Genomic DNA, 16,230 nt, shown 5'->3' with positions numbered 1-16,230 from the left:
ACTACTATTATAACACATTATAGTAGTCTCAGTTTAACTAAAGTCTAAAAAGATGACTCAACTTTCCCTCTTATTCTCCCTCTATTTTTGAAACCTGCATACCAAATGAAAGGGCATTTGCTCCCCTTCCCTGTCATTTCCCTTTAAATTTGCTCAAAAGTCATAGTTCATTTACAGTAACGGCTGATTTGTGATTTTACCATCTTAACTGCAATTTTCATATTGAACACATTTGACCATTCAGTATGAATTCCCATGTATTTTTGTCTTATATGAAGGAGGTTTTAGGTCATGTTTTCCTAAACACCTTATTGCTATTTGTCTGTCTGGATTGTTGAAACCACAAATTCAACTATCGATGAATATGCAAGTTTTCAACAATCCAGGAGAATTGACATCCACGAAAAATATAGGAATCCACAGTAAGATTTAGGTTTTGATAAATTTTGGAAATGACATTAGGAAGTTATAAAACTTTATTCTTTGAATATGTTTCAAGCATATTACATGCATGCTCGGCACCGCTTTTTATCAGGAATGTTATAATTTATGTCTTAAAATTCGGGTTTTTTCCATTATAATAGGTGGATTTTCAAGTTAATGAGAAAAATGCTTTGTTCACTAATTCAGCAATGCTTTAACTGTTGTGAATGTGAGCTCCCTTCGGCTGTTATTAGAATCTAGATTTACATCATTCATTTTCAATGTAAGAGTTCTCCTTTCATTCAAAAGGTATATTTCCATGTTTGCTGGTCACTTGACTAGAAACTGCATTCAGTGATATTGTTTGTCTCAATTTACGCCTGAATTTCAGATTTTTCCTAATTACCAATTACTAAAATAAATGTCATTTAATACGTATTAAATACATGTAGCATTGTATGTAACTATCATATTCATGTTTTTATTTGACATTATGAAAGTACTATTGAGATCCAGGATTCTGACTTGAATAAACAGTGTTTGTAACACACATGGTTTTATCCGTTTCTTTCCCTTCCCTTAAAAGTATCTTTCAGTTTGAAACTACCTGACAATCATACTGAGTTCACACCTAATTTGAATTGGATTGCATCGACATTAACTAATTTAGTTATTTGTATAAAAATTGTGTAGTGTTATTATTACACTAGTTCTGTAACTAAATGTAGGTTTTCTTTGAAAGGGTAGGCTTTCTAGTTTGAATTTCTGTAAAAATTTTGATTGATTTAAATGTATTCTGGCGTCAGGACACAGAGTAAATTGCCTAAATTCTAGCCTTTATTCTTCCCCGGAAGTAGACAAACTGACCTTGTTGTCAATAAAAACAAAATTTCGCAACGGAATGCTGGTCACGAGGCACTGAGTTTGTACTTGGACACTTCCAAACAAATGCCTCACATGAACCAGAAGTCCCAAGGTGGCTATCAATATTATTAATTGAACAGGACCCCATTTATTTACTATGATTTTCAATGCGATTCAATGGGGCAATTAATTGGGTCCCCGTTCCAGATATTAATGATTTTTTATTTATATGTACATACATAAGTATAACAAAACATTATTAATTTATCTTCTTTAAAAAGTTTTTGATGAGTATTCATTAAGAAATGGATTTATAACAAGCGATAAGGAATGTTGATGATATCTATGTATTCAACATGTTTATAGATCGGTTAAAAACCCAAAACGAAAGTAACGTAATGGAAATCTAGGCGAAAGCAATACACCGGAATGCCCTCACTGTCAACCGCTGTAAAAATCCAAATCTATACACTTTACAAAACTGGTCTGAAATAACTGGTTATCAACCCGTTCCGCTATAGGTTCACCTGTGTCGAGGGGGCGTGTGAGACACATGTATTGACTTGGCGTCCTAATCACAAAAAGATGTTACTCGATTAAATGTTACCTGTCCAGATGATTTTTAATGAGTGAATGTAGGAAAAACAATATTCGTCAACATACATCATCCCTGCTTGTTAAAATGTATTCGAGTTTTTAATTAATATCGCAGAATTTCTAGCAGTTAGAGCAAAACTAACCGAATAAAAACATCCAAAAGGCCAATATCTATCTACCAATTACACTTTTAAGAAAATTCAAATCAGGTAACGAAACTTGGTACAGCAACATTTATAAGCAATATGAGATTTTGACCCATACAGATTCCATTCAACACAAATATTAGGTAATCATGACATTTAAAAAAAATCTCTCTTGTTTTTGTAGTTCTGTTTTGCCTAAACAAAATGACACACAAAATATATATAGTATTGTTGAATTTATTAACTTATGTTCAATATATACATTTGTAACACTGGTTACTAGAATGATAATCTTGTCACGTATGAATTGGGCAAACTATTTTAGAAGAGGATGCGATGGGTGCAACAGCATACCGACAATTAACATGACTCGCCAGGGTGGAAGCTAAAAAGTGGATCAAAGTCCATGAAAACTTGATTTAAATATAAAAAAGAAGATGTGCTTATGATTGCCAATGAGACAACTCTCCAAAAGAGACAAAAACGACACAGAACTTAACAACTATAGGTCACCTTTATTCGTTCCAACAAAGTTATTGAGAATTTAACCAATTTACGACAACAAGAAAACTATTTAGAATTTAATGCAACGAAGGTTTAAAGTCTTTCGCCAAAAAATACTATCAATTTCTTCTTATCCTATGTTAACCTCCATGCAATCTCCATCCCTTCATGATCATTAAATTGAAATGTAAAACACTTCTTGGTATCTTTCAAATGCCGATTTATACATATTAGTCATGACAATAACTGTTGTGAGTACAAGATTCACTGCACACTTTTAAAGTATTGCTTTATCAAACATTTAACATGTATAAAACATAATTTTTCGAAATTTTATGATCGGTACGAATGAAATTTTTATCTAAGAGAACTTGGTTTATCTATTAGTTGAAAATGCAGCTTTGAACTAGCTTTCACTAGATGCAAGTATTCGTTGTTCAATGATTTGTGTCTTAATGTAATTATTTTATGTGATAAATTGTTGTGTTGTTTCACCACTGAATTAATGAAGGAAGAAAGGAGGAGGATTTGGTAAGAGGTGTGTGTTGAGCGCAAACAAACATATTAATAACTATGCGGTATAAGCTTTGTTCATTGTTGAAGGCCGTACAGTTACCTATAGTTGTTTTAAAATTTTTGTGTCATTTTGGTCTTTTGTGGAGAGTTGTCCCATTGGCAATTATGTCACATCTTCTTTGTTATATATTAAGTCCTGTCAAAAGTGCTCTAAACAAGTGGTTGTCGATGGTTGCTTTCTGTCATATTTGTTTTTTGTTCGAAGTTGTAGTTAAAATCAGCCGAAAATATTCACTTTTTATCGTTTACATCTTTATAGCTAGTATTCGTTATGGTTTTTGCTCATTGTTGCAGGTCATACTTTGAATGCAATTGTTCACATCTTGTTTCATTCTAGTTAGTTTTTATGAGTCATTTATGAAGAGCATGTCTAGGTCGGTTTTTGTTTTATCCAGTCGAAATTTATTGGAGACAGTGTATTTATTAAGGAAGAAATTGGAGGTACCAGTACGTATACTTAGATCGTCTTACCTCGTATATTTAACTGAAATAAACCAGTCAAACCTTAATGCCAATATAAGTCCCCCTCTTATTAATGTCGCTTTACTTTAATCACCTTTTAAAACTGTTAAAGTTAACATATTATGTAGAGAATCACCAATTCAAGGGCATTTGGTATCTTAAATAAAACTATTCTAATTAGATAAATTTCCATCTGATATTGGACGGAATATGTTGCCCATTTATGTAATATAAGTTACGATTATTTGAAAACGCTTATAATGGATGCACAAAAGTATAAAAAGGAGTCACAGATCCGATTGAATACAATTATCAGCCCACTTTATTGATTTTGTAACATTTGTTTCAAATATGACAAACTTTTTACCCAAAATCACCAGCACCATATCAGGACCCACCAGCACAATGACAGGACCCACCAGCACAGTATCAAGACATGAATAATATAAGAAAATGCAAAATTTTACTAGATTGCACTGGTTTTTCACAAAATAATTTTGTCGTGTGGATTTGGGTATTGAAAGCGGACTCCATGAGCATTTTTGTTTTATTTTTACAGTTTAAGATTTTCTGGAAATGAGCACTTTTGTGTTACACTTAATTAAACAGTTTAAAGGGTCAACTTTTGAATGGTAAAAATGCCTATAAACGCCATAAGAAACAAAATTGAAAAATCTCAACCGTTTCCTTCCATTTTTATTGGAGAAAACGTCAAAAATCATCATTTTCTTCTTTGTTTACATTTTTTCAATGATCACCAGCACCAGTCAGGACCGAATCACCAGCACAGAACGTTTTCTCGCAGGACAACCTTACCCACCGTGTTTACAGTTGATCATGAATCACATTAACTCTAAGTTAATTAATTATTAGATATATTTATACATATAAAACACGATTCTCCAACAAAAAAATATTAAGCTGTATACGAAAATATCAAATGTTGAAGAAAATGTAAACACACCAGGAAGATGGAAGGTTGTCTCATTAAAAACCATATACACCTATCTCCATATCCGTACTAATCGGTGACTCATGTCAGATGTATCAACTTGGTCGACAAGACAATATAGCAAGGCTTCATTTTGAACCCATCATTTTGACGGAATAGGGAAAAATTTGCAATATCCCTTTTAATGTATACGTTAGCTTAAAAAAGCGTAAATTGTATAACTGGTACCCCATAATAAAGGCCTCATTCGTAGGAAAATGAATACGATACTACATGCTGATTTCAATGCCCGCAAGACTAAGCTTAGGTAGAAATAAGTATTAATTGTTTTATACGGAAGCCGGTTTGGCCCACATTGAAAAAAATTTGGCTATCAACCAATCAAAACCCAGGATTCTTACATAAGGTGTAATTAACATAAAAATTGAGTTATATGAGAGAAATATTTATTAAATACCTCACCCGGCATTATACAGGTGTGAAAATTACGTTGACATGAATATCGATCAATGTAGGCATATGTACCAATAGTTCTCCTGAAGCGAAAAGATGAACAAGAAAACAGCTCTGATTGTTTATGCTCATCCCGAGCCAAAATCGTTTAATTCAGCACTTCGCGACACAGCTGTTAAAAATCTTCAAGCCCAGGGATATAATGTTATGGTGTCCGACCTTTACGCACAACATTTTCAACCAGTGATTTCAAAAACAGATATTATAGGTGAGTACAGAGTAATTTTACATTTCACTTTTAATAATATCACTCTCATTCGTTTATGTTACTCAATAAGACATGTAAATTTATCACATTAAGATTGTTAAAAAAAAATGTACATGTCTTATTGAGTAACATACATGCAAGGGTTATACAGTGATTGATCAACACATTGGTACTTTTTTTCCTGCTCGTCATCTCAACACAGTTTTATTTGTTTTGAATGATAGTATCAGTTCAGTTAGTTTGATATTGTGTTTTTGGGGTTTTATTCAACCCCGACTCACGAAGTAACAAAAGGTATATGGCAGAACGTATGCAATAAAAATCAGTACTGAATCAAAGAATATTCAATTTTAAATTTGTTTCAAGACAATTCACTCAATTCAAAATACAAATTAATGAATCTATTTAATACCCCCCCCCCCCAAAAAAAAAAACAACAAAAAAAAAACGCTGACGTAATGATTGAACAGCAAAAGTATCATTAAAACCCGGAAAATAACCATTAATAAAACGTTTTCGTTAGATTGGGTAATTTTCGCATAAAAAGTTGTATTTCGTATACAGGTTGATTTAAGCTTGCTTGACTTATTTTTTCGTTTCATTTAAAATTAATAGTAATAAAAGTAAAACATTGGAACTATTGCATTTAAGATGTTTCCGTGGATTATCTTTTAATCTTGATTCCTTTTGCCATCAAAAACTCTGTTTCTGAATCTATAGATGACTGTAACTAATGAAAAAGACCATTTTTACAGTTTTATTTATCACATATGTATATTGATTGAAGCACTTCAAACACTCTTTAATATCAGCTCTTCAATAATAATCAGCTGGATATCGATTTAACTTCATACATGTGTGTTTCACACTTGTTACACACTGTCTAGTATAATGTATGTTTTACCATTTAACATATTTATATTTACCATGTCTTAACATTTAATACTGTTCAATTCAATTCAAACTTTATGGTCATATGAATCAACTTAGACTATATATATAAATTGTATATGAAATAAACTAAACATACTAGTATATTATTATAATACAAATGACAAGAAGAAAGCATTTACAATCATAATAAACAAACTAATAAATACATGTAATTACATGTATATAATATGACACGACAATTGTTCGTTCAAAGTTCACATTTAGGATTTTGTATATTTCTATAGTCTATGCTTTTTATTATCATTCCGAGTCTTCATTGCGTTTTAATAATTCAATTAGTTAATTGTATGTTACGCTATTCAAAAGTTACTTGTATTTTACACTTAACTATAATCCTTTCATTCAAATTAATTATCAAAGATTTAAATCCGTCTATATGATAAAAGGGTGTGTAACAAAGCATATAGATAAATCGATACCAAGTGATAACAGCCGAAAACGGTGTCTTCCTCGAATGCCAACATTTTATATGGTTCCTATTCCTTGAATGCCAACAAAAATATTTCAATAGATGTTATATATAATGGAATAATAACAATAGGTGTTTTTTATACTATTTAAATATTTTTATTTTAACCGTTAAAAAATAATTAGCTAACCTGATGAAATTGCAACATTTGAATAAAATTGTAGAATTTAGGGTTAAAATCATTATGAATTTTAAAGAAATCAACAAGTTAAAACATTTTTTTACTTTTAAAATAAAAAAAAATATATAGTTATTTGGGGAATGGAAATGTATTTATTAACATACGACATATAAGAAATTCTAAAGAAATCTTACTCAATACAATTATTTCAAACTTAAAAAGCCAATTATGTGCACATATAAGTTGTGGATAGGCAAGTTGTGTCATTCACTTTTCAAGTATGACGAATGCACAGTTTAAGAATCGTCTTGGCAAAGAAAACTTAGTCTACAATAACTACAAATATACATACTGAGTAAAGACTAAATGGGGAGACAGATGCTACTGGAGATTTGTGAAGTCTGACTGCACAGCTACCATCAACACACTCAATAGAATACCATATTTATGTTGATGGCACCTTTTACAGTTGTCCCTTTATTTTTTACCAGTTGTTCTCCCTACAAAGCTTTGTGGAAGGAGCTATGTATCCACTCGTCTTTGCGTTACTACCAGGAGTTTCTGACAATATACACGTATTGACTTTGTGATGCAACACTTTTCAAAGTTCATTTTAGGAAAATCAATATTGTTCAATCAGTAACAGCAAAAAAAATACTCTCAACAGCTTGACAAATATCTATTAGATTTAGCTACCTGTAATTTACCTTTCTGTTTAATTAGTATGATTGTTTTAATAAGCATGCACTTTTGTTGTGAGAACTATTTGCACCTATTCCTGGAATGCCATCATAATTTTACAGGTAAATTGTCGGTAGATCAAAGGATGTTGGCATTCAAGGAATAAACCCCGAAAACCATTCTTGACAAACTTCTACGAAACATGTTTTTAATCCGTAATCCCCGCTTTCGGCAAAACGAGAATTCATATTATTTGATAAAAAGATATTTTGATTGGTTCATATTCCGCATGTCAAATAGTCTTTTGAATTTGTATTTTATATTTGTTTTAAAGTTGTTATTCGGTTATGTTTTTACGATTGAAATATATGGATGCGAAATAAATATGTAAACTTTCCCGCGACTTGAACTTTTAAATTATCTAAACTACCGCTAGTTTCCCCCCGAAACTAATTAATATGACAGAGGTGACCAACAACCCGGTCATAATGATATAAGGAAAATTCAATTATGAGACCCCTACCCCGTTACCATCAGTACTAAAATGATTGCTTTATACAGGAGGCCTATACTTTCTACTTGTGTTTGTGTTGATTGGCAAATATAGTTATCATGATTATGCTAAAACATTTTAAAGAAAAAGAATGGAAAGGAATTATTATATAGAATTTGATAGAATTGCGGTACTGCATAATTGTTGGTGCTGTGTATAGTTTAGAAGTACAATGTAAAATAAATCAGGTTTTATGATTAAAATAATAATCCTTATTACAAGACAAGACAAGACAAGACCTTATGTACATACATCTAAAACATATAAATGTATTAACAACAGCGTATGTATAAGCCAATCTAAAAAGAGTTACAAGAGACTGATTAAATCACATGTACATAAAAAGCATTAAACCTATGTGTTGCACATATTTTCAGCTTATAGTTTGATTTGATTTTTGGTGTTTTAACGCCACTTTTAAGCACCGCAGTTAGGCTATTTCGTGGCGGCCAGTTTTTATTGGTGGAGGAAGCCGGAGTGCCCAGAGAAAACAACCGACCTTCGACAGGGAAACTGACAATCCTAGTCAATTAAGATTTTACGAGGGGGGTTCGAACTCGCAACCTCAGTGTTGACTGGCTAGTGATTACAGTAGCAACTACTTAAATCACTCGGCCACCGAGGCCCCTTTCACCTTATACATGTAGTTATCAAAATCCATTGTATCACGCACTTAGGTTTATCCCTTACTACGGGGAGCCGAACGGGACTCAATTTTGTACAAAACTTCGGACAAAATTAGTTTTGTTTAACAAAAATGAGTTCAGTTTAACAAAATGTTTAGCATACAAATTAATCTTTTAGTGGACAAAAGTCATAACAAAATACATTTTTGTATCACATACTTTACTTTTGATACCTAATTTGAAATTTGTACGACAAAAGTCAAGTTTGAATGTAAATTAGTTTAGTGTGGATTTTGTAAACTAATTTGCATACAAAACAGATTTTGTCACAGAATTCAATTTTGTGTCTATTTTTGTTAAACAGAAGTTAAAATTTAACAAAAGTCAATTTTGTGCCACAAAAATGATTTTTTTTACAAAACAGAATTTTGTCTACAAAACAGATTTTTTTCTACAAAAAAGAATTTTGTCTACAAAACAGATTTTTTTCTACAAAAAAGAATTTTGTCTACAAAACAGATTTTTTTCTACAAAAAAAAATTTTGTCATTACAAAATTAAATCTATCATTAAACAAGTCTGTACCACATAGTTTTGTATGACAAACACGATTTTATTCTGACAGAATTGAATTTTGTGTACACAAAAATGATTTTGATTACAAAAAGTTCATTCGGCGCCCCTTACTTCGTTTGACGTGTTTGAGATTTTTATTTTGCCATTTGATTACGGTCCTACAGTTTTGAATTTTTCTCGGAGATCGGTATATTTGTGATTTTACTTTAAACATATAACTTTTGAATGATTATGATTGATAAGAAATTGAATTTATATGACAAATCGTGAAATATAAGAAGATATAAAGTCAACAATAATAACTTTGGAAAGAACAATGTTCGGTCATTTTATATAAAAAAAAAAAAAAGAAGATGCGGTATGATTGCCAATGAGACAACTCGCTTCAAGAGACCAAATTGTATATGGCACAGAAATTAACAGCTATAGGTCACCATTCGGCCTTCAACAATGAGCAAATGACCTATCGCATAGTCAATTATAAAAAGCCCAAAATGACAAAAGTAAAACAATTCAAACGCGAAAACTAAAGGCATAATTAATATTAAAAGAATGAACGAAAAAAAAATGTAACAGCAACAAACGACAAGATAACAGGCTCCCGACTTAGGACAGACACATACATACATAATGTGGCGGGGTTAAACATGCTAGCGGGATTCCAACCCTCCTCCTAACCTGGGACTGTGGTGTAACAGTACAACATACGAATGTATACCATTTCTATATAAATAAGGCAATCTGCCTATGGTTGGCTAAGGGACGAGAAACGTGCAAAATAATTATCTCTTATGATTTAATTTGATAAAAATTATCCTTTTTCATTCAATAAGAAAAAGAGCAGAGGGTTTTATACTGTAGACAATTTGCTTAATTTAGAAAATCTTTTCTTAAATAGATTCTCAGATTAGGGATGCATTAAACTTAAAATTAATCATATGTAAAACAGTATGATAAGGGGCATGTTTTTTTTTTTTTAAATTTCTATATAGCTTTCTCTAGAAATCATCTTTAAAATGTTCTAATTGTTGTAATTCATTGTTTGATGTGTTTGAGCTTTTGTTTTTGCCATTTGATTAGGGACTTTTTGTTTTGAATTTTCCGCAGATTTCAGTATTTTTGTGATTTTACTTTATGTATTTTGTTTATAAAAAGAAAATATTTTTGTTTGATGATAACTATAAAGTAATGTTAATCAAAGGATAAGAAAATCAAGATCACAGTCAGGTTAAATTTTACCATCATTTATAACTTCGATAACTGTCACAGAATATCAACTACATGAACCATTTTATCAGTGATTCACTTATTCATTTCAGGCGAACTCGAGGATCCAAAACATTTCAATTATCCAAATGAAGTCGGCGCAGCCTATAAAAATGACAGTTTGTGCCTAGATGTCAAACAAGAAATACAAAAGTTAAAATTGGCTGACTTGGTTATTTTCCAATTTCCAATGCAATGGGCCTCAGTCCCAGCTATTCTCAAGGGATGGTTTGAACGTGTTCTCATCAAAGATTTTGCATTCAGCTTTCCAAAAATGTTAGATGAAGGACTTATCAAGGTAATTGTTAAATACATCAGTGGGTATTTCTATTTCAGTATGATTATTATAGATATTATAGAATAAGACAACTATCCAATATATAAAAGATTACGTAAATGTAAGCTACTATGGGTCACGGTACGGATTTGAACAATGAGCAAAATTTATACTGTGGATCTAAGATCCTGAAATAAAAAATAAACTACAATTCAAACGAAATATTTACTAATCGAACAAGAAATATGAATAATAACGACCAAGGACCACTGAATTACATGCTCGTGAGATGGGACAAGATGATGTCATGCTCATTGAAATTAACAACGCCACTACAGACACGTGCCTACTGAACGAGTTGTGATGCACAAAAGAGACGGGTGCGAAAGAAATGATATTTCACTTAAAAAATTAGAAATTAGCAATTTCCTTCTTATTATCTTCAGGGTTTTCGTTCTGAAAATCATCTTTATGTTTGTAACGTTTCTTGTTCCTTTTTTCCCAAAAAACATTACCTGTATAATATCAATACCATCCAGGTCCTATTTATGAAAAAGTTAATAACCAACAATTATTGTATATGTGATGCATATAAATCATTGTAGGGAAAGAAAGCTGTTTTGTCATTTACAACAGGATGTCCAGGTGGAATGTTTACACCTAATGGTTTGCTAGGAGACCTAAATGTGATTCTTTGGCCTATTCAGGTGAATACTTGTTAGTTTTAAGGTATATAATAGATGTGAAAGATGGGCAAAAGACACCAGAGAGGCAGTCAAACTCATAGATAGAATATACACTGACAACTGCAAGGCTAAAAATGAAAAAGATAAACATACAAATATTAGTACACAAGAAACAACATAGAAAACTAAAAACTGAGCAACACAAACCCCACCAAAAAACTGGGGGTTATCTCAATTGCTCCGAAAAGGAAAGCAGATCCTGCCTCACATGTGGCACCAATCAGGTTGCTCATGCTATTACAAACCCGGTAAATAGTCTAAGTCGGTAGGTCATATTCATAAAAAGGGAAGGGGATTGTAGTTAAGGAACATATCTGATATCATCTGTGAAAACGTTATTCCATAACGGTCAACCAACTCGTGATGGCGTCCATAAAATTAACGAAGGGGTGATTTCAACTTCGCCATTTTGAACTTTTGGTTTAATAGTAGATGGTATCTAGGTATAAATTTTTACAGAGATGAGGAATAAAAAAAATGTAAAAGTAGTAAAATAGGCAATAATTTTGCGCTGGGACTTTATTTAAAGCTCCTTTACAGATATCTATTTTTTTCAAATAACAAATTTCTAATTACAAAGGAGAGCCGTGGTGTAGAAGTTAGTGCATCAAACTACTAACACAAAGGTTCCTGATTCGATCCTTGTTCCGAGGTGAAAATTTCAGGGACTGTTTTTTCGGCTCTCCCTTAACACCATTTGCGAGTATAGTCTTGATAAACGATGACAGCCCGTCAGAAGCGGACGATAAATGGCTGACCCGTGTTAAGAGAGAGCCATATCTCTTGCACGTAAAAGACACCCTTTGAGATTTTGAAAAAGAGCAGACTAATGCTGCTACAAGGCACCACCTGCAAAGTGAAAAGGGATTTATACAAGTTGCAATTACTTGTTTCCCAATCCACTATACATAAATATGTTTAAACTAAATCACAAAACCAGTTGAATAGCAAGTTTCACCGTCACTTTAAACCGCCAGTTTGAAAGGGTTCAATTGATGATGTAATATATACATGTGTTAATCATTTTGAAGCTAGGGTATGCTCTTAACTTTAACTAATGTCATTTAGATATCATATTTGAAGAATGGAGTGAAGCAAAACTTGTTTTCATACTTGGTCGAATTTGTTTAGGATAATAAAAGGAACATTATCTATGCCTATAGAATTTGATTCTGATATTTACAGGAAGAATTGAGTAAATGAGAAAACCATTTTCACATTAATATCCATTATACAGCGAAATTTTATTATGGAACCGTTTGAATAAGAAGTGGTACTTAAGAGACACTTTTCAATGTAATAAATCAACCGATAGTTTCGAAATTTGCATCATTTTTGAAGGCATTTGTACTCTTTGAATTGCCTCAGAACTCATCTAACATTATAAATCAACCGATAGTTTCAAAATTTGCATCATTTTTGAAGGCATTTGTACTCTTTGAATTGCCTCAGAACTCATCTAACATTATAAATAAAGGCAACAGTAGTATACCGATGTTCAAAAGTCATAAATCGATTTAGAGAAAACAAATCCGGGTTACAAACTTTAACCGAGGGAAACACATCAACTATAATAACGACAGAAATAAAATATAAACGCGTTAAGAATTATCTGTGCCTGTCAGTGATTAAGAGACAGTTAGTTAACTCATCCGTCACAGTGTCTTCACGTTTGGTTTTTACTGATAATAGAACTAATTCTTTAGGGCTTGTTGTTAATAGGAACTATAAACATGGCGTTACTTTCTTGGTTACGAGCAGCCTACTGCTTTAGAGTTCAAATGAGAAGACGCTCGTAGTTTGGCATAAAGATATGGAACATTTCATAAGGCAACAAGAACAATAGCTACACCGTATGTGTATATTTATAGTATGATGATACTTTTACGTCTAGTTTATCTTATATCCAAGAACTTGGATAGACAACGGAAAAATGTTTTTTGTGTAATACCATATTTGGAATGAAATTTAGTTTAGTTTTTAGGATAAAATTCTAAATTAGAAATAACAAATTGGTGTCACTAATTTCAATTAAAAAAATATCTGTTTTATATTACACTTTTGGTTCAGAAAGTTATCATTGTGGATAAAAAAAAAAAAACTACATTTTAACATTTTTACATTTAAATTTTGATTAAACAATCGGATTAAGATTCTGACCCATCATGACTCGCTTACTCGTCGGCTTACTGTTATAATCATAGCGAAATCACACATCTTTATGTATGAAAACTAGCTAATACCAGAAATAGATTACCTTATCCGTATTTGGCACAACTTTTTGGAATTTTGGGTCCTCAATGCTCTTCAACTTTGTACTTGTTTGGCTTTATAACTATTTAGATCTGGATGTCACTGATGAGTCATATGTAGACGAAACGCGCATCTGGCGTACTATATTATAATCCTGGTATCTTTGATGACTAATACTATTTTGTATTTTTCAGTATTGCACACTTCGATTTTGTGGATTTGATGTTCTGAAGCCTCAGTGTTCATTTTCACCAACACATGCCGATGACAAACAGAGAGAAGAAATGCTAAATGCTTGGGGAACTCGCATAAAGAACATTCTAACAGAAGAACCAATAATGTTCCCATCGCTTTCTAACTTTGATGCACAGAAGTGGTTTGTCATTTCTGACAATTATGTGGAGGAGCAAAAGAATAAAGAAGTCGGACTATCTGTTGGACATCATCTGGGTAAAAAAATGCCATTGTGAATACAGATGTTAATACTAATATTATCGCTACATACCTGATGTTTCCATAAATATTTTGAATAAACATATTTTTAATTGTATATGTATACTTGGTTTTAGTTATTTTGATATTTAACCATATCCTGCATGACCACAATGCATATCTATGTAATCATTTTCCTGTAGAGCGAAAAGGAAAACATACGAAATAAACTGTTTCAATTATCATAAAGCAAATTTCACATTTATTAAATTTAAAAACCATTGTAACACGGCAAACAATTTCTACCCTTCATTAAAATTGATATAGAATAACATAACCACCAAATCTGAACCCTTGCAATGATGCTGATACAGACACCATAACACTAAGGGTAATGGATAAATAAAGGCAACAGTAGTATACCGCTGTTCAAAAAAAACCAAATCGGTTAAGGAAAACAAAACAGGGATACAAACTAAAACAGAGGCAAACACATCAACTATAAGAGGAATTAACAGAACGAACCATTGAACTGCAACAAAAACTCCAACATACATAGAAACGGACTATTTGAAAACAACTGACATATTCCTGACTTGATATTGGACATTTTAAGAATAAATGGTTGATTAAGCCTTGTTTTAAAGCTACACAAACCTCCCTCTTATATACTACTAGGAATGTAAAAAAAAACATTGCTAAATTAACAATAAACTCATCATAGATACCAGGATTAATTTTGTATTTACGCCAGACGCGCGTTTCGTCTACAAAAGACTCATCAGTGACGCTCGAATCCAAAAAAGCTAAAAAGGCCAAATAATAGGACAAAGTTGAAGTGCATTGATGACCAAAATTCCTAAAAGTTTTGCCAAATACAGCTAAGGTTATCTATTCATGAGGTAGCAAAGCTACAGTATTTCAAAATTCAAAAGTTTTGTGTAAACAGTTAATTTATAAATATGACTATATCAATGATAATTCATATCATCCCAGAAGTGCTGACTATTGGGCCGGTGATACCATCGGGGAATTAAAATTCTAGTGGTTGTAAATAAATTCATCATAGATACCAGGATTAATTTTGTATTACGTTACAGGAATAAAGATCAAACTAACACATGAACACTCAGCACAGAGAAATGCATAAATAATTTATAAATCAATTAAAGAATCAAGTTTAAGGCAAAACATAACAAACAAACAATTTACGTGGATATAACGGCCACAGTTCACTTTGAATGACGAGATCTGACATGATAACATAATTCCGATATAATTGATTTAACTGACAAGTCTATGTACCATCGGTAGCAATGGATGCCCAAGTTCCTCAAGGTTAACTATTAAAGAGAACGAGGGCCATGATCCCCAAATACGTTGGGTCTTATTCGCATCACCCCCTGGTTTCAGGGGAGTCAAAATTAACGATTTCTATATCATAAAACAGTTAAGCTCGAACTGGTACCAGTTCAGAACCGGTTTTTTGAAACTTACATATCTACAAGAGTGGCTAGTTCAATGTAATGCTGAAAAGTCACGTGACGTTGATTAGCGGGAAACGAGATACGGATCCGAATGATGCATTTATAATATCTCTTTCATTAAATTGGTTTATAGTTATCAAAGGTACCAGGATTATAATTTAGTACGCCAGATGCGCGTTTCGTCTACATAAGACTCATCAGTGACGCTCATATTGAAATATTTATAAATCCAAACAAGTTGTACAGCATTGAGGATTCAAAATTCCAAAAAGTTGTGCCAAATACGTCAAAGGTAATCTATGCCTGGGATAAGAAAATCCTTAGTTTTTTTTAACAATTCTAAGTTTTGTAAACAGGAAATTTATAAAAATGACCACATAATTGATATTCAATGTCAACACCGAAGTGTTGACTACAAGAGATAAACTGAAAGAGATTGCGATATATTGCTCTTATCTGAACAGCTATCTGCTTTATAAAATCGATGAATTACCAAGTATATGAAAGATATCAATATAAGTAAAATATTAAAGAAGGGGCCACTG

The 16,230-nt window shown here is 32.0% G+C and overlaps 1 protein-coding gene across 1 annotated transcript; it reads left to right on the top strand.

Annotated features, from left to right (window-relative positions):
* Positions 1-4,949: 4,949 nt before the first annotated feature.
* Positions 4,950-14,316, top strand: LOC143068391 (NAD(P)H dehydrogenase [quinone] 1-like). Its single transcript, XM_076242402.1, has 4 exons — positions 4,950-5,245; positions 10,544-10,788; positions 11,373-11,474; positions 13,961-14,316. The coding sequence occupies exons 1-4, from the start codon at positions 5,074-5,076 to the stop codon at positions 14,234-14,236; spliced, it is 795 nt and encodes a 264-aa protein (XP_076098517.1). The 5' UTR covers positions 4,950-5,073; the 3' UTR covers positions 14,237-14,316.
* Positions 14,317-16,230: the final 1,914 nt, after the last annotated feature.

The sequence above is a fragment of the Mytilus galloprovincialis genome, chromosome 3 (genome assembly GCF_965363235.1).
Source record: "Mytilus galloprovincialis chromosome 3, xbMytGall1.hap1.1, whole genome shotgun sequence".
NCBI classification, from domain to species: domain Eukaryota; kingdom Metazoa; phylum Mollusca; class Bivalvia; order Mytilida; family Mytilidae; genus Mytilus; species Mytilus galloprovincialis.
The sequence above is the reverse complement of the archived record's forward strand: the minus strand, read 5'-3'. Positions and strand labels throughout refer to the sequence as shown.